At 44.8% G+C, this 22,428-nt stretch overlaps 4 protein-coding genes across 5 annotated transcripts; 2 read left to right on the top strand and 2 right to left on the bottom strand.

The window, feature by feature from the left end:
- The first annotated feature begins 4,183 nt into the window (after positions 1 to 4,183).
- On the top strand, positions 4,184 to 7,800 carry LOC124688042 (cullin-3A-like). Its single transcript, XM_047221762.1, has 2 exons — positions 4,184 to 4,345; positions 5,596 to 7,800. The coding sequence occupies exons 1-2, from the start codon at positions 4,185 to 4,187 to the stop codon at positions 7,634 to 7,636; spliced, it is 2,202 nt and encodes a 733-aa protein (XP_047077718.1). The 5' UTR covers position 4,184; the 3' UTR covers positions 7,637 to 7,800.
- Positions 7,801 to 8,219: 419 nt separating this feature from the next.
- On the bottom strand, positions 8,220 to 10,063 carry LOC124682971 (haloacid dehalogenase-like hydrolase domain-containing protein 3). Its single transcript, XM_047217564.1, has 8 exons — positions 9,799 to 10,063; positions 9,612 to 9,694; positions 9,395 to 9,478; positions 9,212 to 9,287; positions 8,982 to 9,054; positions 8,778 to 8,851; positions 8,498 to 8,591; positions 8,220 to 8,389 (listed from the first exon to the last, which is right to left on the bottom strand). Exons 1-8 carry the CDS (start codon positions 10,022 to 10,024, stop codon positions 8,326 to 8,328), a joined length of 774 nt encoding a protein of 257 aa, XP_047073520.1. The 5' UTR covers positions 10,025 to 10,063; the 3' UTR covers positions 8,220 to 8,325.
- Positions 10,064 to 10,451: 388 nt separating this feature from the next.
- Positions 10,452 to 18,756, top strand: LOC124688025 (thyroid adenoma-associated protein homolog). 2 transcript variants are annotated; one of them, XM_047221751.1, is made up of 5 exons: positions 10,452 to 13,709; positions 14,041 to 14,282; positions 14,835 to 15,090; positions 15,127 to 15,428; positions 16,167 to 18,756. In XM_047221751.1, exons 1-5 carry the CDS (start codon positions 10,476 to 10,478, stop codon positions 18,592 to 18,594), a joined length of 6,462 nt encoding a protein of 2,153 aa, XP_047077707.1. In that variant the 5' UTR covers positions 10,452 to 10,475; the 3' UTR covers positions 18,595 to 18,756. The 2 variants fall into 2 exon arrangements, with proteins under 2 accessions (XP_047077707.1, XP_047077699.1); XM_047221743.1 differs by having other exon boundaries at positions 14,835 to 15,428.
- A 594-nt stretch (positions 18,757 to 19,350) lies between these two features.
- LOC124682970 lies at positions 19,351 to 22,128 on the bottom strand. The gene is made up of 8 exons (XM_047217563.1): positions 22,022 to 22,128; positions 21,397 to 21,597; positions 21,186 to 21,320; positions 21,010 to 21,088; positions 20,193 to 20,261; positions 20,032 to 20,107; positions 19,903 to 19,947; positions 19,351 to 19,751 (listed from the first exon to the last, which is right to left on the bottom strand). Exons 2-8 carry the CDS (start codon positions 21,562 to 21,564, stop codon positions 19,601 to 19,603), a joined length of 723 nt encoding a protein of 240 aa, XP_047073519.1. The 5' UTR covers positions 21,565 to 21,597; positions 22,022 to 22,128; the 3' UTR covers positions 19,351 to 19,600.
- Between the last annotated feature and the right edge of the window lie 300 nt (positions 22,129 to 22,428).

The following is a 22,428-nucleotide window of genomic DNA, read 5'->3' as shown; positions in this document are numbered from 1 at the left end:
TCTCCTCATTATATAGGTGGAAATCCCCAAGAGTTGTAGTCCAAGTCTTCGAATAAGACCCCAACAACAAAACCTCCCATAGGTGGGAAACCTACTCAAGGAGGGAGTCCTACCCAAGGTGGGACTCCCACCTTTCCTTTGGGTGGGGTGGCCGGCCACCTATGGTGGAGTCCACCTGGGACTCCACCCTTTAGGGTTTGGCTGGCCATGCAAGGTGGAGTCCCTCCGGGACTCCACTTTCCATGGTGATTTCTTCCGGACTTTTCTAGAACCTTCTAGAACCTGCCATAAATGCACCGGATCATTTCTAAACTTGGAATATGACTTCCTATATATGAATCTTATTCTCCGGACCATTCCGGACCTCCTCGTGATGTCCTGGATCCCATCCGAGACTCCGAACAAAACTTCGAACTCCATTCCATATTCCATATCTACTTAAACGACATCAAACCTTAAGTGTGTCACCCTACGGTTCGCGAACTATGTAGACATGGTTGAGACCTCTCTCCGACCAATAACCAATAGCGGGATCTGGAGATCCATAATGGCTCCCACATATTCAACGATGACTTAGTGGTCGAATGAACCATTCACATACGATACCAATTCCCTTTGTCACGCAATATTTTACTTGTCCGAGGTTTGATCATCGGTATCTCTATACCTTGTTCAACCTCGTCACCTGACAAGTACTCTTTACTCGTACCGTGGTATGTGGTCTCTTATGAACCATTCATATACTTGCAAGCTATTTAGACGACATTCCACCGAGAGGGCCCAGAGTATATCTATCCGTCATCGGGATGGACAAATCCCACTGTTGATCCATATGCCTCAACTCATACTTTCCGGATACTTAATCCCACCTTTATAACCACCCATTTACGCAGTGGCGTTTGATGTAATCAAAGTACCTTTCCGGTATAAGTGATTTACATGATCTCATGGTCGAAAGGACTAGGTAACTATGTATCGAAAAGCTTATAGCAAATAACTTAATGACGTGATCTTATGCTACGCTTAATTGGGTGTGTCCATTACATCATTCACATAATGACATAACCTTGTTATTAATAACATCCAATGTTCATGATCATGAAACTATGATCATCTATTAATCAACAAGCTAGTTATACAAGAGGCTTACTAGGGACTCCTTGTTGTTTACATAACACACATGTATCAATGTTTCGGTTAATACAATTATAGCATGGTATGTAAACATTATCATAAACACAAAGATATATTATAATAACCATTTATTATTGCCTCTTGGGCATATCTCCAACACTTAGAACTCCCATTCTCCAGATTCTTAATGACTTTGCCCTAGGGAGGGTCGACATTGCGCGCCTTAATTTTGGAGTCATATCCCTTATTCCGAAAATCAAGGGAGCAGACACCATCAAGCAATTTAGACCTATCGCTCTCATAAACGTTATTTTTAAATTCGTCGCCAAGGCTTACGCTACCCGTCTTGCACCACTTGCGCATAGGACTATAGACCGTAGCCAATCGGCCTTCATCAGGGGCAGATGCCTGCACGAGGGTGTGCTCGCCATGCATGAGATTGCCCATGAGTTGAGGGTCAAGAAGCTCAAGGGCCTTCTCCTCAAACTGGACTTTGAGAAAGCCTTCGATCGGGTAAGTTGGGACTTCCTGAGAGAAGTTCTGTTAAGGAAGGGTTTCTCTCCCATGATTGTCCACCGCTTGATGCAGCTGGTCTCGGGTGGCCAGACTGTTGTCAACGTTAACGGTGTCATCGGGGAGAACTTCATGAATGCTCGGGGTGTGAGGCAAGGGGACCCGCTATCCCCGATCATGTTTGACTTCATGGTGGACTCCCTGGCGGCTATCATTGCCAGGGCCACCGAGGCTGGGCACCTCAAGGGTGTGGTGCCCCACCTTATCCCGGGCGGGATCACCCACCTCCAATACGCGAGATGACACCTTGATTCTCGCTGGAACCCTCCGAGGTTGGGCTTGCCAATCTTAAGCTTCTACTTCTGCGCTTTGAGAACATGTCGGGGCTTAAGATTAACTTCGCGAAGAGCGAAGTGGTTGTGACGAGGGTCACGGACTTGGAGCGTCGGAGGGTGGTCGACTCCCTAAACCGCAAGCTCGGGAGCTTGCCGTTTCACTATCTTGGCTTACCCGTTAGCGACCGCCCCTCTCGGTCGCGGACCGGCACTTCCTCACCGAGAAGGTTGGCCACAGGGTCGAGCCTTGGCAGGGCCTATTCTTGGCATCCGCCGGGAGACTTGAGCTTACCAACTCTTGCCTCTCCAGCCTCCCGTTGTTTGCCATGGGCCTCTATTTGCTTCATGACACGACTCATGCATCTATGGACAAGCACCGGTCCCGCTTCTTTTGGGAGGGAGTGGGGACCAAACGCAAGTACCATATGGTGGACTGGGCAACAGTGTGCAAACCCCGGGTGTTTGGAGGGTTGGGTATCCTCAACACCAAGTCCATGAATATCGCCTTGATGGTAAAATGGATCTGGAAGATCTACCAGAACGAAGAAGGCCTGTGGGCAGACCTTCTTAGGGCCAAGTACCATGGGGACCATGACTTATTTTCCCCGGCGGTTCCCACCAAAGGATCTCAATTCTGGAACGCCATACAAAAGATCAAATGGTACTTTAAAATGGGAGCTAAACACCAGATTCACAATGGGCGTCGGACCTATTTCTGGTTGGACTGGTGGACGGGTGCTGGGCCCCTCCGCTTCACCTTCCCACGGTTGTTTGCTTGCTGCGACAACCACTTTGCTACTGTCCAGGGGGCCAGGACCAATGAGGGCTGGCGGATAAGGTTCCGTCGCACCTTCGGCTTAGCTGAACGGGTCGATTGGGACAACCTCTGCCGGATTTTTGACCTCTCGCCTGCTTCTGATGGCGACGACGAGATTCGTTGGGCTCTGGAGCCTTCGGGGGAGTACTCCACCAGCTCGATGTACTCCAAACTGTCCCGAGGGGGGACGGTTACCCACTTTAAGGAGATTTGGCGCACGAGGGTACCGCCGAAAATTCGGGTTTTCTTATGGCAACTTATCCGGGGTAGACTCCCCTCCGGGGACCAACTGCTCAAGCGGAATGGGCCATCGAATGGGCGATGCGCCCTTTGTGGAGAGTGGGAAACATGTGATCATATCTTCTTCACCTGCCACATTGCGAGATTTATGTGGGCAGGGATTAGGGATCTCCTTGCCTGCTCTTGGGACCCAGCAGGGGCTGCGGACTTCGTTGCCATTGCCAGTGGCTTGAAGGGTAGACTTCGTAGGATAGCTTGGTACACCTTCGCTGCCCAGAGTTGGGCGCTTTGGAACATCCGCAACAAGCTTGCTATTGAAGGCTCCTTGATATCCAGCCCGGCTGATGCTATCTTCAAAATGTCTATCTATATGCAGAGCTGGAGGGTACTAGTTAGACTGAGGGACCGACCACTGCTGGACGTGGCGCTGGACGAGGTTAGGAGGCTACACGCGAGGATCCGGGCCGGAGGACACTGACGTTATCGACATCCTGGTTGGAACGACGAGATGCTCCCCTGCTTCCTTCGCGCCACGCTAGCTCCTTGCTGTTTTCTATCTATTTGTTTCAGACTTGTGTACTTGTATGGTGGCACTAGACTTATGGAGGTTTCCGTTCTGTGGTGTGCGTTGTATCGACTCTACTATCTGCCATGAGGGCTTTATATATAAAGTCGGGCCAAGGGCCATCTGTTTAAAAAAGTGAAACCACACGATGTGACTGCAGTGGTTAGATCCGGTGACGATGTTGCGCATGATAGGAGGAAGTATGCACTTGACATTATTATGAAGTGCATTTTTTTTTTGGATCCACAATGATATACTCCGTATCAAACTAGCAATATTAACGCACGTGTCATGTTGTTTTCCTTTTTCCAATAGTCAAGAAGAATCTACAAATACGAGATTTCATAAAACTTGAATCTGAACCGAAACAAGAATCCAAACCAGGAACGCCCAAAATAGGCCGCGGACTCCCTCATCCATCCGGACCCGCTTCATCTTAAGAAGGAAACGAATTTTTTAAAATCTCGAAGCGATCAAATAATCCTCCGTCCTCTTTTCCTCCACGACGCGAAACCCTAGCCCTCGCCGCCTTCCCGCTCGCCGGAGCGCCGCCGCGGCAAGGAGGGAGCCCGCGGAGAGGATGAGTTCCCAGAAGAAGCGCCCGGCGAGGATCGAGCCCTTCCGGCACAAGGTGGAGACCGACCCCAAGTTCTTCGAGAAATCCTGGAAGAAGCTCCACGACGCCATCCGCGAGATCTACAACCACAACGCCAGCGGCCTCTCCTTCGAGGAGCTCTACAGGTTACATATATCATCCGCCAGCGGCCCCCTGTTCTTTTTTATTCCCCCGTCGAATTGCTCATCTGAGGTTTCGTCCGTATGGGAAGATGTTGATCGAGGATAGATAGAGCCGCTAGAGATTTCGATTAGCTGGGGGTTTCTGACCTAGCGCCCCTCGAATTTTGTGACCGTCTCTGCGCTCTAGGACTGCTCGTAGATTCATGATTCGTTATGAGATTGCGATCATATCACAAACTGCTTGCAATCATTATCATAATGAGATTGGTATTTTACTGTAAACAGCCCCATAAACAAGCGCCATTGAATACAAATTGTAGTTATTGGTTCTTCTTCTCCTTCTTTATGGCGGTAGTGGGCAACATAAAAAGCGACCTGTTCCTGTGTAACATAAACATGCGGATTTATTGACCTGCGGTGCACAGGCAGAGTTAAGTACATTATCCTATAGCATCAGGCACTTGGGGCATTTAGCTTGGAAGATTTAGTATACTTGTTCATTGATCTCTTGGTTCAGTGCTCCCTATAATCAGCGAGATATTTGTTTGTGCATCTGATATCGGAGTTATTTTTACGAAACATTGTCTTGATTTTTAAGTTGTAAAATGTTTCCATTATCTGGCTCATGGCAAGTTGATAGCCAAGTTTGGAATCATAGTATTCATCTTGTGGCAACCTTCCGATGTTGCGAAACGTAGCTCTAATTGCATTGGTGAGAAAGCGACAAATATGCCATCGATTCTACTCCATCTGTTTAGATATGTAAGACGTTGGAGCATTTTGTTTGGTTCACCCACTTTAGTTTGTATCTAGTCTATTTTTATGTGTAGATTCACTCACTTTGGTTTGTATATAGTCTACCTAAAACATCTTAGATTGATGCACAGAGGGAGTATAGACTAAAGATTCTGTAAATCTTAGTTACGGCAGACCTCACAAGTAATCATAGTCTAAGCATATGCATGATTTTCTTCACCTTTACATTTTGTGTGCTCTTTGGTATACATCTTCATGTACAACATGGACTTCTGCCAATTTGTATGCTACGGGCCACACATATATTATATATCAAATAAAGCTCGAACCAAAGACCAATGACCTCATCTGCTACTTGTCCTCAAATTATGCTTTTTTCTCATGAATGGATTTTGCTGTTGTAAATATATTTTACACATTTTCTTGCCTAGTCATGTTATTTTTTAGTACTAGCCTTCTGATGTTTCAGAACATGACATTCCCATGCATCCTGGCAGGACTGCCTATAACATGGTACTTTACAAGCATGGCCCAGCGCTCTATGACAATCTCATAAAAACCATGACGGAACACCTTCAAGAAATGCGCATGTCAATAGAGGCTGCTCAAGGTGGTTTGTTCTTGGAAGAGTTGCAGAGGAAGTGGGATGATCATAACAAGGCATTGCAAATGATCAGAGACGTTCTGATGTATATGGACAGAACATACATTCCCAGCAGTAAAAAGACAGCTGTCTTTGATCTTGGATTGGAACTGTGGAGAGATACCATCGTCCGGTCTGCCAAAATCCATGGGAGGTTGCTTGACACCCTTCTCGACCTCATACATAGTGAAAGGATGGGTGACGTGATAAATAGATCCTTGATGAGGAGCACAACTAAGATGTTGATGGATCTAGGATCTTCTGTTTATCAGGATGATTTTGAAAGGCCATTCCTTGAAGTGTCTGCTAGCTTCTACAGTGGTGAGTCACAGCAATTCATTGAGTGCTGTGCCTGTGGCGAGTATCTGAAGAAGGCTCAGAGGCGACTCGATGAAGAAGCAGAGCGTGTTTCACAGTACATGGATGCCAAAACTGATGAGAAAATAACAGCTGTTGTAGTGAAAGAGACACTTACGAATCACATGCAGAGGTTGTTTCTTATGGAGAACTCAGGTCTTGTGAGTATGCTTGTTGAAGACAAGTATGAAGACCTTACCATGATGTACAATTTGTTTCGACGGGTTCCAGATGGGCACTCAACAATCAAATCTATCATGACTTCTCATGTTAAGGAAACTGGGAAGAGTTTGGTAACAGACCCAGAGAGAATGAAGGACCCTGTTGATTTTGTCCAGCGGCTTCTTAATGAGAAGGATAAGTATGATAATATCATTAGCATCTCATTTGCCAATGACAAGGGCTTCCAAAATGCTCTGAATTCCTCTTTTGAGTACTTCATTAACTTGAACAATAGATCCCCTGAGTTCATATCATTGTATGTTGATGACAAACTGCGGAAAGGGATGAAAGATGCCAATGAGGAGGATGTTGAGACTGTCTTGGATAAAGTGATGATGCTGTTCAGATACTTGCAAGAAAAAGATCTGTTTGAAAAGTATTACAAGCAACACTTGGCCAAGCGTCTTCTTTCTGGGAGAGCTGCTTCTGATGATTCTGAGAGGAGTATGCTTGTGAAGCTCAAGACTGAATGTGGGTATCAGTTCACTTCCAAGTTGGAAGGCATGTTCACTGATTTGAAGACCTCTCAGGATACCACGCAAGGGTTTTATGCTGCTAACCCTTCTGATACGGGAGATGCCCCCTTGATATCTGTCCAGATTCTCACCACTGGTTCTTGGCCAACGCAACCATGCAGTACCTGCAATCTTCCTCCTGAAGTACTCGCCGTATCCGAGAAGTTTCGGGCTTACTACCTTGGCACACACAATGGTAGGAGGCTGACATGGCAGACAAACATGGGATCCGCAGACATCAAAGTAACGTTTGGAAACGGCAGTAAGCATGAGCTTAACGTCTCAACCTACCAGATGTGTGTTCTGATGCTGTTTAATACGGCGGACTGCTTGACCTACCGTGATATAGAGCAGGCTACAGCCATACCACCTGTAGACCTCAAGCGTTGCCTTCAGTCTCTTGCCCTTGTGAAGGGCAAGAACGTCCTGCGGAAGGAGCCCATGAGCAGGGACATCTCTGCGGACGACTGTTTCTACGTGAACGACAAGTTCACGAGCAAGCTCTTCAAGGTGAAGATTGGCACTGTGGCGGTGCAGAAGGAGTCAGAGCCAGAGAAGATGGAGACCCGGCATAGAGTCGAGGAGGACAGGAAGCCCCAGATTGAGGCGGCCATCGTGCGGATCATGAAGGCGAGGAGGGTGCTGGACCACAACAGCATCGTGACAGAGGTGACGAAGCAGCTCCAGCCCAGGTTCCTGCCGAACCCTGTGGTGATCAAGAAGAGGATCGAGTCCCTCATTGAGCGTGAGTTCCTGGAGAGGGACAAGGTGGACAGGAAGATGTACCGATATCTTGCGTAGAAGTGTTTTTTTTCTGTTTTTTTGATTTTGGGTTCTTCACCCTGTTCATACACATAAGCACATCGCGAATCATCGATCCTTGTACTTATGCAAGAAAGTATCTGCTGCCCTGTGACTTTTGGGTTAAGTTATATTTTGGCGCAGCTTCCAGTTAGCCTGCTCAAGTGAAAATCTCTTGTCCGTTTACATATGTACTCCCTCTGGTCTATTTTAATTGAACTAAATTTAGTACAACTTTATATACTAAATTTAAGTCAATTAAAAATGACCGGAGGGAGTAGTTAATAATGAAACGTGGACGATTTCGCTATCTGCCTTGTTCGGTGATTGTTGCGGTCCTTAATGTGCTGATGCTCAACAAAATTTATACCCTGTTTTGGATCTTCCCAGATCCTGATCAGCCCAGAACTCTTCTCGTTCAAAAGAGAGCCGACTCTGACGGGGCAGGGCAGGTTGTCAAACAGCGGTAGCTGTAGCGTCAGCATGAGGGGAAGGTTTTCCCTGGGCAGTCCTACGGCAAGTGCCAAGAGGCATCATCTTTTTACCCAGCTTCTCAAGTTAGTGTACCATCTATGCATCTAAGTGTGGTACATTAGGCACTTATTATTGTATGGAATTCCACAATCCATGTGGGGAAACCAGATATACGGCAAATTACAACTGTTCATGAAAAGGGAGGTTAGGGGTCCTCAGACTCTCGCTAGAATTCGATCCTGTATCTCAGAAAATTCCTTCACATCTTCTCCCCACAGCCTAAACACGTGACATCAGTAACAACAATCAGTCAGTGAAGCCAGCCACATACTGAAACATGATGTCCGCACAGGGAAGGAACCAAAATGGACAAAACAAATTGCATACCAGCACTCAAGTCCTATAGCATTAGCACCCGCCTTGTCTGCAGCCTCATCATCCCCTACATGTACTGCCTTGCTGGCTTCCACACCAATTTGATCTGCCAAACATGAACAGAAAAATCACATAACTTGATTCCAAGCAGAACATGTGCTGAAGCTTCTCGTTTGTGCCGCTGACTGAAAGTATTTGCTTTGGCATTACAGGTGTATCCAGGAATCGGATGTATGTATCTATATACTTCAAATATATAAACTTAGCTTGAACAGGTTAAACTGTACAATACCTAATGCTATTTTGAAGATCTCAGGAGCAGGTTTCTCGTATCCGACCTCTGATGATACCACAATGGCATCGAACCTGGACAGCTCAAGATCTGTTAGCGCATATCCATTACTAACAGAATAAAAAAAAAATATATATACTGAAAATCAATCACATTGAAGCAATATGAGGCATTTGGATTGAACACATTTAGTAAGGCACTTACACATCTGAGATATTAAGGTCCTTGAGCAATTTCCTTAGCCGTGTGTCGAAGTTTGATACGACAGCTAGCTTGACTGAAATTTATACATTATGAACATGGGACACGCATACAGATAAATAGGTCATGCAATAGACTGAATGGGGAAAATCTAAAATCAAATTGGAGTATAAAATACTGGAAAAACGAAAATCATAAACTGAAAAAAAGGAGGATGAGAATGTATGTATGACCTCCGGCATCTTTCAAATCATGCAGCGTTCTGTAAGCTCCATCAGGCAGACACCATGCGTCTCCATGTGCGTAGTGCTATCAATCAGGTAAGAACAATCCATCCGTTAGCCACATCACACAAGCACAAAAGGAAACGATGTCATGTCAGCCTGGAGACCGCAAGTCCAAGAACACGGCGGTACCTGATACACTTCTTCGAAATAATCTTTGTCTGTGCAGTCGGTTGCTTCCGCCACGACAATCCTCCAGAATGGCCGCCCATCGCCCTGACATCAGAAATTCACAAACCAGTCCAGCTATATCATTCCCTCGGTAACAATCACAGCACAATGGCATAATCTACACACGCAACATGCCATTTTCTGATGCAGTTCTTGTCTGTCCATGCATGGCCGTTACCTGGTACCTGAGCGTCTTCGGCCATGGCGCCGAGAAGGCCCTCTTGAACCCCTCCTTGATGTGCTTCACCGGCACCGTCACACCTGGACGACGGACGGCGAATAGCATAAGCCATGTGTTCGACGAAACGGCCTATTGAGAGACATGTGAAAAGAAAGCTGGTGGTTGTCTTGGGAGATATCCGAACCGTATGGACGGCCGAGGGCGGCGTAGGTCTCGGCGACCGGCCGCGCCAGCTGCAGCAGCGTGCCGCCGGCGTCGAGCAGCAGCCCGCCGTAGGCCGGTGAGCGCCCCTCGCTCCCGCCCCCGCCCCCCGCGGCTGCGCAGACACGCCGCGTACTGGAGGAGGTGAAGGACCGTCGGAGGGGATGCCGCCCGAGGAGGAGGGGCCAGCGCGCCGCCGCGGCGGGCATCTCGAGAAGCGGTCGCCGGCGAGACAGAGACGGTTGAGGAGAGAGGGCCGTCGGCCGAAATGCGCGTCGCGAATCTCAAAGCACGCAGAATATTGCCGAGCACAAAGGTTGGGATCCAGGGGTACTTTGGTCAGACCGAAAGATCGGAGCAGAGGTGAGGTGAGGTGGGAGGGGAAAGAGACGGAGTAAAGAAACCAAACCCTAAACCCCTCCTCCTCGCCGCCGTTTCGCTCCGTGGAGGCGAGCTGCCGCGGCCGCTGCGTCAAGGTGAGTTCTTTGATCTCCGCCGCCTGGATTCCTCTAACTTTTCCGTATTATCCTTTCTTGCTGCTGACCAGAGCGCAATGGATTTTCTGTGTGCTGGAACTGACGAAAAATATATTCTTTTTCTCTGTGCAAATTCAATCTGCCAGATTGATTGAAGCGGACGAGCTTCTACTATCAGCGCACAATGTCGTCGAACTGGCGGTCGCTGCAGCACCGGCACCGGTACACCTACACCTCCGTCGTGGTGCCCAAGCACTACCTGGAAGCGCTCGCCCTTGTGCCGGCCGCGGTCTCCTCCTCCAGCTTCTTCGCCCAGCTCACCAACCTGATATCCCTCACCTCCACCTACGCGCAAGTCGCCGCGGTCAAGGACTTCGCCGCGGCGTTCGTGCAGTTTCTTTCCGGTCCAGAGGTTAATGACGATGCCATGCTTGTCGCCGCAAAGCTTTATCTGGAGATCCTCTTCTTCGAGAACTCCCTTCCTCTCCACCGCACGCTGATATCCGTCCTTGCCAAGTGCAAGAAGTTCTCTGCGGTGATCAGTGGGTGTTTTACTTTGCTCTGTGAGGAGTATGGTGGCTCTGGTGTCAAGGCGAAGAAGAGGTTCTTGGTATCTCGAGTGGGATTGTCACTGATTGGGTACCCAAAATTGGGGTTTCTGGATGAAGCCGTCGAGAAAGGCGTGGAGTTCATGGCATGGGATGTGGTTGCCGGGCTGGATGGGGTGATCAGAGACATAGGTGACGGGTCCCGGCCGTCTCCGGTTGTCATGGAGCAGTGCCAGGAGGCCATGTCCTGCATGTACTACCTGCTGCAGCGTTACCCTTCCAAGTTCACCGGGCTCCACGAGGCGTCGAGTGTCTTCAGGACCGCTGTCAGGACAATATTGACTGTTCTGAAGTCGTCTGCCTTTTCCAGGGACTGTCTGGTGGCCTCTGGAGTGGGCTTCTGTGCTGCGGTTCAGGTTTTCATGAGCCCCGAGGAGATTTCTCGGTTTATTTCTCAAGGTCTCTTTGGTATCTTGCCACCTCATCGTGAAGATACAGAAGATCTAGCTGCGGCGCATGACGCGCTTTCTGGTTTTGATCTGAATCGAGAAATCGGAGATCTCTCGGTTCTAAGTAGACTATGTTTGCTGAGGGGGATTTTGACGGCTATTCCAAGGAAAGCGCTCACCGTGCGCCAGCTTCGTCCGAATGGATCCTTATGGACTGTGTTGTATGATGGGATTTTACCAGAGCTTTGCGAGCACTGTGAGAACCCAGTTGACAGGCACTTCAATTTCCATGCTCTTACAGTGACTCAGATATGTCTGCAGCAGATTAAAACTTCTGTCACGGTTGATTTCGCTGACTTCTCTGGTGACTATAAGCCTTTCTCAAGGGATATTATCAACCGTATATTAAAAATCGTGTGGAGCAACCTGGAAGATCCTTTGAGTCAGACAGTAAAGCAGGTGCATCTCATCTTTGATCTCCTGTTAGATATTGAATCGTGTCTTTCATCAGAAGACCAAAGCAACAGACTGGTTCTGTGCAACATTGCAAATGATTTACTCCGCCTAGGTCCGCGATGCAAAGGGAGATACATACCTCTAGCTTCTTTGACGAGGCGATTGGGTGCCAAATCTATTCTGAGCTTGAAGTCAAACCTTCTTTTGGAAACAGCTTATGCTTACATAGATGATGATGTTTGTTGTGCTACAACCTCGTTTTTAAAATGCTTCCTTGAGAATTTACGTGATGAATGCTGGAACAGTGACGGTGTCGAGCAAGGATATGATGCCTTTAGAGCTTTGTGCTTGCCTCCTCTGATGCGGGGATTAGTATCTGGAAGTTCAAAGCTGCGATCTAATTTAAATACTTATGCTATACCTGTCGTCATCGAAGTTGACCCAGACAGTATATTCACAATGCTTGGATTCATTTCTGTTGGTCCAAGCGCAAAGGCAACTAAACTGGATATTCCTTTGAAGAGTGACCAGTGTATAGCTGCACTGGTTTCACTGCTGAAGGTCTCTCGAAATCTCGCACTTGTGGAAGGGGATATTCAGTTGGATTCTGGTGAATTGCCTCAGCAGGAGGATAATAAGGGGGCTGCAGTCATATCCGTTAAAGGGATTACCGTTACAGTCCCTGTTAATTGGTTTGTTTTGGCACTGACACACAGTGACGAAACTCTCCGTATAGATGCTGCTGAATCTCTCTTCCTAAATCCCAAGACATCAAGTCTTCCATCCTCCTTGGAACTGAGCTTGCTGAAAGAGGCAGTCCCATTGAATATGCGTTGCAGCTCAACAGCATTTCAAATGAAATGGACAGGTTTATTTAGAAAGTTTTTTGCTAGGGTGCGGACAGCACTGGACAGACAGCTAAAGCAGGGGTCATGGTGTCCATCTCCAACCTCTATTGTAAAAGAACCTAATCCTGTTGATACTACTGTGGACGCTTGTGTACAGAGGGCGGAAGATCTCTTCCAATTCATTAAGTGGCTGGGCTCCTTTCTGTTTAATTCTTGCTACCCCTCTGGCCCTTATGAAAGGAAAACTATTGCAATGGAGCTTATTCTTATACTGTTGGATGTATGGCCTATTTGTCGCTCTGAAGGGAAGACAGATCTTTATCCTTATAATGACAGCATAACAATGCCAGATTCAACAATTTCATTTGTAGGGTCTATAATTGATAGCTGGGACAGGCTAAGGGAAAATTCTTTTCGCATTCTGTTGCAGTTTCCAACACCGCTTCCTGGAATTTCCCTGAGTACATCCATAAATGATATTATCAGATGGGCAAAAGAACTCGTGCTAAGCCCACGTGTCCGGGAAAGTGATGCTGGCGCATTAGCCTTCCGACTTATATTTCGGAAGTATGTTTTGGAGCTTGGATGTGTTCTTGTGTTTTCTGAAGAACATGATTGCCTAAAGTGTTACACGAAATCTACAGATGGAGCTGCACAAGTAATTACTAGTCAAAACCCAGTTGCGCAGTATCTTTCAGCACTCATTCAGTGGCTGTGTACTGTTGTAGAAGAGGGTGAGAGGGATCTCTCTGAAGCATGCAAGAAAAGCTTTGTTCATGGAGTTCTTCTTACCTTGCGCTACACATTCGATGAGCTGCATTGGAACTCTGAAGTAATCCAATCGTGTGTTTCTGAAATGAGGTGTTTGATAGGAAAGCTTCTTGAACTCATAATGCGTATAACATCGCTAGCCCTGTGGGTGGTTTCGTCTGATGCATGGTATATGCCATGTGATATGGATGACATGATTGATGTCGTTTCTTTCCTCTCGGATGTAATTGATGAGCACCAACCTGATACTGCGTCAGCAACGGCAGAGAAAAATGCCAAATCAGGGAATAATGGCAAACCAGCCGATAGTGTTATTATGGTTGGTTGCTGGCTTGCTATGAAGGAGGTAATGGATTAGTTCCTTATCAGATTCACCTTACTTTCAAAAGTTTGTATTCCAGCTAAGCAATTGCCCAAAATGTATTTTGATCATATTGCACGAAATAACTTCAAAGTATGTGTTTGTGCCCTGAAGTGTTATGTTTATGTAAGGTTTATCTTCATGTTTTAGGGCATAAATGTTGATAACTTTACTAGATTGAGAAAAAGTTATTGTTTTGGGGAAACTGCATATTTTGTATCTCAGAGACTTACTCATATCATCGTTCCAAAGTGATTATCTGTATATTATTTTTAAATGTTATTTTTGTGATTTAATCTTTCCATTTATATTTCAGGTTAGCCTTCTTTTTGGAACTATCGTCAGGAAAATTCCATTGCCCGTATGTTCTCATTCAAATTCGTCACAGACTGAGGATACAAGCATCTCTGGGGAGATTCTTGATGTGGAACAGTTAGAGATGATGGGTGACCATTTTTTGCAAGTTCTTCTCAAAATGAAGCATAATGGTGCAATTGATAAGACAAGGGCTGGACTTACTGCTCTCTGCAACCGTCTTCTTTGCTCAAATGATCCAAGGTATGTTTCATTACTTACTCGTCTAGGTTACTGAACCTCTTCGAAACCAAGGGAAACATTTTTTATGCGCATACAACTTGTGTTTTAGTTGAAAATATGTATGAGTAACTGAGCAATGAGTGAAAATGTGAAATTTGGCTCCTTGAGTTTGTCAAATATCAGATCACACAACACCATCCTCCGACTTGTTAGTCAGTTTCATCCTTTTGGTAGTACAAACATATCTCACAGGAATAAATCGAGTCGTACAGTGATCACATACATACTGTAACTGTGGACACCAGTAAATTTGTGACATTCTGAAGGGTGAAATTCAGAAGTGTGCAAGTTGTCCGTGTTAATAGATATATCTGTCTTGCCATCAAGGTCTGAACAGCATAACTAGTTTGTTGTGATTTTTTATGTTGAAACCTGATTCTGTACTTACTTGTATGTAGGGTTGAAACTTTCAGTTTAACCAGATTCTAATGTCTACAGCTGTGTATCATGTGCAGTAGGAACTTTTGATATATCCTAGTTTTGATCATATTTAATTTGTTTCATCACTCATAGGCTATGCAAAATGACGGATTCGTGGATGGTGTTACTGATGGATAGGGCACTAGCTGAAGGGCAAACTGTGGATGATTTGCTTAGAAGGAGTGCAGGAATCCCTGCTTCTTTTATGGCCCTGTTCCTGGCAGAACCAGAAGGAACACCAAAGAAGCTACTTCCAAGGGCATTAAAATGGCTGATTGAATTTGCTAAAACATCTTTAGCTAATTTTCAGAAAGATAGCAACCAGAAGTCTGAAGCAATGAAAGATGATACTGTAGTTTCATCTGAGTCACAATCAGGAGCTACCACAAGTGTTCATTCAAATGGAAATTTGTCTAAAAGCCGAGATGAGGGTGTTGTTCCCACAGTGCATGTATTCAATGTGCTTAGAGCTGCCTTTAATGATGCGAATTTAGCTGCTGATACTTCTGGTTTCTGTGCGGAGGCAACAATAGTGGCAATACATGCATTTTCATCTCCTTACTGGGAAGTGCGTAATGCAGCTTGTCTCGCATATACTGCGCTAGTTCGCCGCATGGTTGGGTTTCTGAATGTGCAGAAACGTGAATCAGCACGGCGGTCGATAACTGGCCTTGAATTTTTCCACAGGCAAGTTCATCACATTTATGTACATAGTTTGCATTCTGGGAATATTGGTCTTGTGATCTGGTATTGCCTTAGTGTTCTTACACATTAATATCATGAGGAAAATATCAGTTATTTTGTTCAGATATTCAAATCGGCACCCAAGAGCATATGCTCCCGGGGTGAAACAAGTTCTTAATATCAAGTTATGTGAAAAAAATTGCGCATGTCCATGTTCTAGTGTACATGTAAATATTAATGGAGAAAAGATGACTTTTTTGTAGCCTATATGAAAAATATAGATTTTTGTTTCCGAAATTAAAGTTCCAGAGCACTGATCTTTGTTTTTTCGCCGAGGGCACAATATATGTCCATGAAACTTTCCACGCAGATGAAAGATATGGACATATTTATTGTAAACGAGGTCTGATTTTTTTGATTTTTTTAAATATCTTAAACGATCTTACTGTTCATACAGGAGCTTGTTCTCCTGGATGTTGCCAGTGTAAAAATTAATAATATTTTTTTCTTTTCTCTTTCAGTTCAGCACTTCGGTGCTTTTTATATGATAATGGGCGGAACTGCTTTCGGAAATATTGTTTATTTATTGCATTTCTAAATTATGATTGTTATTACTTCTATCAACATCTTATTTTCTGTTTGTTATGGTGAAACATTATATCCATTTTTTTACCAGACTGATTTTTAGTTGGTGGAATCAACTGTCTTATTGACTGAGTCATGCCTTGTTATATTATGTAGGTACCCAGCACTTCATCCTTTCCTTTGTAGTGAGCTGAAAGTTGCAACGGAACTGCTAGCTGATGGGGTTTCCCGCAATTTAGAGTCACATATTGCAAAAGCCATACACCCCAGCTTGTGCCCTATTCTTATTGTTTTATCAAGGCTTAAGCCGTCACCTATAAGCTGTGGAACTGATGATCCTTTAGATCCTTTTTTGCTTTTACCCTTTATCCAGAAATGTGCTACCCAGAGTAACTATCGGGTTCGTGTCCTTGCATCAAGGGCTTTGATTGGTTTGGTATCTAATGAGAGACTGCAGTATGTTGTTATTGATATATTGGATCATTTACCTTGCGGAAGTCATGAAATGGCAGCTCACAGTTCTCAGTGTTCTGATCCTCCTGTATCAGCTAATATGGGAAATGGAAATTTACCTTGGCCTGCGAAGTCTTCTTCATTCAATTCAATTCACGGCCTTCTGCTGCAGCTGTGTTCTCTTCTCGATAACAACTTTAGAGGTCTGACGGACAGTAATAAGAAGGATCAGATTCTTGGCCATCTAATTGAGGTTCTCTCAAAGTGCTCTTGGCTTGGTTGCCGTAAATTATGCAGATGCCCTGTTGTAAGTACATCATACTTGTTGGTTTTGGATCAGATGCTTGATGTTGCAAGAACAGGGGAAAGCAGGCATACAGATGTGATCCGGTCACTGCTGTTACAGTTGAGTTCCCAGTGCCTGAACAATGCAACATCAACCCACTATTCATTCCATGATCCTACCCAGATTGAACTTCAACAGCAAGCAGCTGCATCATATTTCAGCTGTGTTGGCATTCCCAAAGGGCATGATGAAACTGCTGAGGAAGATATTCGATCGCAAATACTTGATAAATCGACTTCAAGCATGTCAGAGACGCCCTGTGAGGTCTCCCTCCCTGAGCTGCACAAGGAGATTATGTCTTGCCTTGCTGATCCTATATATGATGTCAGAATTACAGTGCTGAAGAGGATTCTTCAGCTTGTGAAGTCAATCAGATGTGGTGATAGTAAGAACATTTCGCACCAATGGGCAAGGGCTAATCTGCACTCCGTGATAATGGAACGGTTATTTTTGGAAGAACATCCCAAATGCCTTTATTATAGTCTAAAGATCATATTTTCATGGAACATGGAATGCCAGTTTAACAATGGAGAAGATTCGAATACATTTTTATCTCTCTGGGAAAGATTAGTTCATTTGAACAGCACTATGTCACATGCAAAAACCAGAGAAATAATTCTATGTTGCATGGGTATGTGCATGAAGCAGTTCGCTAAATTACTCAGGAATGGTGTGTTACAGGAAGGTCTTAAAACGAGTGGGCTCTCTACTTCCTCTGTCAGTATCAATGAAGGGAATAGATTGCCCGCAGCCCTTATCAACACAAACTTTTTTGTCAGTCTTGTAAAGAACCAAAGTGATCCCTCTGAAACTGTGAATTCTCGCAGGGCTGCCGCTGAAGCAATAATTTCTTCAGGTCTTCTTGAGGAGGCAAATTTTGTCAAAGCATGTGTGTCCAACACATACCTTCCTTCAGAACACGATGAATGCCATCTAGAGGAGAAATGCTTGAAAGCTAGTGTGGGTGAATTCACGAGTCTTTATGCATGCAAGATACTGGACTTATGGTTCATATGCATCCAGTTACTGGAGGATGAGGATGTCCATCTTAGGCAGAAACTTGCCAAGAATGTTCAAAGGATAATCGCAAATGGATCGGCTAATAACTTATGTGATGATTCTGTGCCACTGCAAGTGGATAGAGTGATTGAGCTGAGCTTTGAATTTGTAACCAATTTGTTTGGCCATTGGCTGAAATACATCGAGTACTTATTAAGGATGGTTTTGGACACCGCTAACACTTTGGATTCAGATGAAGACTTGGTCCGTCAGATATTCGATAAAGAAATCGATAACCACCATGAGGAGAAGCTGCTGATATGTCAAATCTCCTGCTTAAAAATTCAGAAGCTTCTGCGATCTGAGTATGAGCTAGCAACAGAAGAGAGAACTGAACTGTTCCTGCAGAACTGGAGGGAGAGCTTCTTGCACCAGCTCACGTCATTGACCAGTGGCTATCTTGAAAAAGAAGGGAAAACCGATTGGATTGGTGGCATTGGCAACCACAAGGATGTGTTCACATCAGTATACACAAATCTGCTCGGTCTGTATGCACTCACTCAATCAAGGTCACTAGAACAACTGGAGGACAGGCATAAACTGTATTTGCAAGAATTCTCAGATCTGGAGGGGTTCATCACACCGTTCCTGAAGAATCCCTTGATCTCTAACCTGTATTTGCTGGTGAAGCGATCGCATGGGGTGCTTGGATCCCCACTTAAGCCAGAGGACCAAGTGGGAGGTTCTGCCTCAGAAAATTTTGATTTGTATTTTCTCCTCAGATAATTTTTTGTCATGTACAAGTAATTCTTTACAAATAGCTATTACTCTGTTGTAGACCTAATTACCAATTGTTTTGGTACATCTGATTAGCATTTGTGGGCTGTATGTCTACAGCTAAGTTTTGTAGCCGCTGTTGTTTTACAAATGAATGGATCAGTTGTAGAGTTTTGTGGTTTTGAATGATATTATTAGACTCAACAATCCTACGCAATGTGTGCATCAAGGACGATGAGTTATGTGTTGAGATCCACCTTTTTTTTCCTGCGCTCGTGATCAGTGCATGTCATACTATTTTGAGGATATGTGCCACTTTGACAATTCTAAGTGCGCACTTGGTCTGGGTGGAACTTGGATAATGCAGTGCTGACCTGCCAAGTCCAACCAATTCGACAAAGAGATAGGCTATACCATCTAATCTTAATTTTTCTGTTTTCCCTTCCTGGTTACATTCTCTACAATTGATACTACCTCTGGTTGAATATGTAAGGCCTAATTGTACTGTCCAAATCGACGTTTTGGCCAATAAGTAGTTCAATATAGCTCCTAGTTTATGTTGCACAAAATATACACCATTAGATCCATATTCCATAGCACTTTCGTATGATTGTGATTTTGTAACCACTGAATAAGTATTGACTTTCGGCAAAACCTTGATTTAGAGAGTCAAAATACGCTTTAGGACCACCAGGAGTAGCCTTTAGCTCGTTATAAGTGCCATTGTTGCAGTTGTCATCATAATCACATTTTCTGAGGCTCATATATTTCAATGAAACAATTGAATCATATTAAAAAAATGTTTATTACAGATATTCGTTTATGATACACTCAGGTGTGCTTACTCCCCTAGGATACAACTGCTCAGCTGGGGCAAGTGCGCACAATACACTTTCCTATGGCACATGAAATGGCAAGCAGCACCAACTTGCCCACATGAAACATAATCTTCGCTCCATCATGAGCGTGATGGAGCGTTCTAGGGTTGAAAAGATGATGCCATGGCAGCCCCCTTCTAGAATTTGGGCCTGGTGTTTTGCTTTTGCACCGGCCTGTTCAAACCACCAGTTGGTTTGGTGATGGTTATCGTTGAATTGGGTCGATGGATTGTCGTCGACCTCAATGGCTGTCCATTAGGAGAGGTCATCCTTGTTGGCTGGGATGACCTGTTAATGCAGAGATAAGGTTACTAAATAACATGACAGGTGAAACTGCAAGGCATTCAAGGAACAAAATAAGTCTGGACAGGGTCAAAAAACAGATTGGAATTTTCTGGCACAATTGTGTAACATGACAGCAAACTGCAGTGGAACAAACCTTGCAAAAGTATTCCTTTGGATAGTAGCTTGCATTTTCGCCCGACTGTCACACAGGATGAGTGTATTAAGAAATAATATGAGAACTAGAAATTTCATTTACAATCATCATTCCAGGAGTTGTACTTACCTGTCAACCTCCATCCTTGCCTTTTTCAAGATAGGGCTCTTGTAGCTGGAGTTAGATAGGCTGCTGGATCCACTTCCTGTCAAGATTTGGGTCTTATAAAATACTGCGAATCATAACATACTGCTGGACAGAACAAACAAGAAACGGAGATGGGAAATCACCTCCAAACCAGCATCTTTTGCTGCTCGGTGGCACCTTTGTACAAATTTTAATCTGTTTGCTTTCTCTCTCTGGATATAAAGGAGGACAAAACTATATTAGCACGTGAGTCATATTTTCGCAGAAGAATTAGGTCTTACAATTTTCTCTTAATAATAAGCTAATCTAATCTCACATTTATTAGGAGTCGGAAACACATAAGTGTATAAGATGCATCTCAGGGTTAGTGTTCAAAAGGGTAAGAAATCAGCATTTTTCTCAAGTTTGAGCCTTGGTGAAGAAGTTGGCAACTTGAAATTCAGATGGTGGACTGCTCTACGATGAGATAATGCAACCCACATAAAGTATGTTTCGTTAACTCATAGTCCATGCCAATCACGTAGAATTTGAAAGGCACCAATGTTGTCATAAAGAAGAGGTGCAAGAGCATCACATAGGATTGCCCATATCAGCCAACAACTAACAAAATCAGCTAATTCTGAGGTACTGGTAGCAATTAGCAAGAGCTTGAAGGCCAGCCTTAGCACTAGAAATACTTGTATTCACACAAATACAGAAGATACACATGGTCAAGGAGAACATGTCCGCAAAAAGTAGCTTACGTAAGATGCAGTTACAGAATTGGCAAGTTATTGGTGTGGCACTCAACCAGGAAATGCTTGGTGGCATTCGAGGAGTGTTAAATTTATACAGTTTGCAGGTAATACATCTATTAAGCCTAAAGGTCCTATGGTGTACTGACTGTTAAAATTTAAAAGGTTAGGTTGTCCCAAGCTTTGAAAACAAGCAATTTCGACTTGGAATGTTAAATCTACTTACCAGCCTTTTGTGCCTGATATTTCTTTCTGAGTCTTTCACCCATAACCTCTTCAACTTCTTTCTGCTTTTCTGTTTTTGCCTGCAAAAGTATAAGAACCAATCGTTCAAGAATGAAGGGTGATATGATTTAAATGAAATAGATCACAATAACAAGACAAGGTAGAGAATCAATTTACCTTGAAGAGATCCTTCCATTTGTAACGTGCCCCACTCTGCTTCATTTTCTTGACGACGAGGTTCATATTATCCTCACCAAATTGCTGCTGGTAGAACCTCTTCCACAGCACATCAGTAACAGGGCTAATGTCCATCTGTCAGATGAAACAATAGGTATCACAACCACAACTAGTCGTCCGAGAGAAAACTGAGTCGCTCCGCCAAGGGTACCTCTGTACGGCTCTCGATGCGTGTCAGCTGCTCCAAGGTGCAGTGGGGCATGATCCTCTTGAGCAGCTGCATCTCCACGCCATCCATGTTGTCGACGTACCGGAGGTTGTCAATGACGTTCCGAACGCAAAGCTCCAGCAGACTCGGAGGCTTCCTCTCAAACTCCATCCTTTGCCTAGCAGAAATAACAACCGCTTCTCTCTATATAAAAAGGGCAGCTGCTTGTTATATCACGTAAAAGATAAAACGCACGGTGGCTTCACCAAATATACTACAACAGGTTGCACATCAGAATCCCCTTTTGACAGGATAACAATTTATGTTTATTTCTCTATAAGCCGTAGTGATACGAGCTTTGCAGCGAAACTCGCCCCGTTAATCCTTGAATTTCGATGAAAGAACACCGAGTCACTCCACTAAATTACAGATTTACGAATCGCTCAAACAGATGTCGATTTTGGCCTAGGATCACCAACACCTACGTCTGGAAGGAAGAACGAAACAGGAAAGTCGTTCTGATGCCGAAGGAGGAAATCTAAAGAGAGATTCGCCATATCGAGGGGCGACTACAACTTTTTGTCGGAAGAATTGGCCATGCGCTATTCAGTGAGGGAGATCAGCTCACCAGGGGAAGAAGGGCTCCGGCCGCCGGCGAATTGGTGGTGCCCCCGCCCGGTCGCCCCTGTTCAGGCGCCGCTGCTCGCGCTTGTGGCTTCGATGGAGGCAATAGGGGAAAGAATACCGGATCCAACTTTTTGGGGAAGAAATAAATAAGGAAACAAAAGAGCGTCCGTTGTGGAGTTGGAGACAGGGCTTTGCCGCCGGATATAGGATCTGAAACCGTTGGTCGGAAGCCACGTGTCCTGCCTCCCCACCGTCCGTTCTGCCAGCTCGTGCTGGCGGCGCCCCTCGTGGCAAATCAGTTTTTTACAAACATAGCTAGACGGCCTGAACTATCTTGGTCATCCATTTTGCATCCAACCATGGATGGAAAGTATCATCATCCAATTCCCCCCTCATAGATGGTGTTAG

The sequence above is a fragment of the Lolium rigidum genome, chromosome 1, assembly GCF_022539505.1.
Source record: "Lolium rigidum isolate FL_2022 chromosome 1, APGP_CSIRO_Lrig_0.1, whole genome shotgun sequence".
In the NCBI taxonomy this organism is placed as follows: domain Eukaryota; kingdom Viridiplantae; phylum Streptophyta; class Magnoliopsida; order Poales; family Poaceae; genus Lolium; species Lolium rigidum.
Note: the sequence above shows the minus strand (reverse complement) of the source record. Positions and strands in the feature narration are given on the sequence as shown.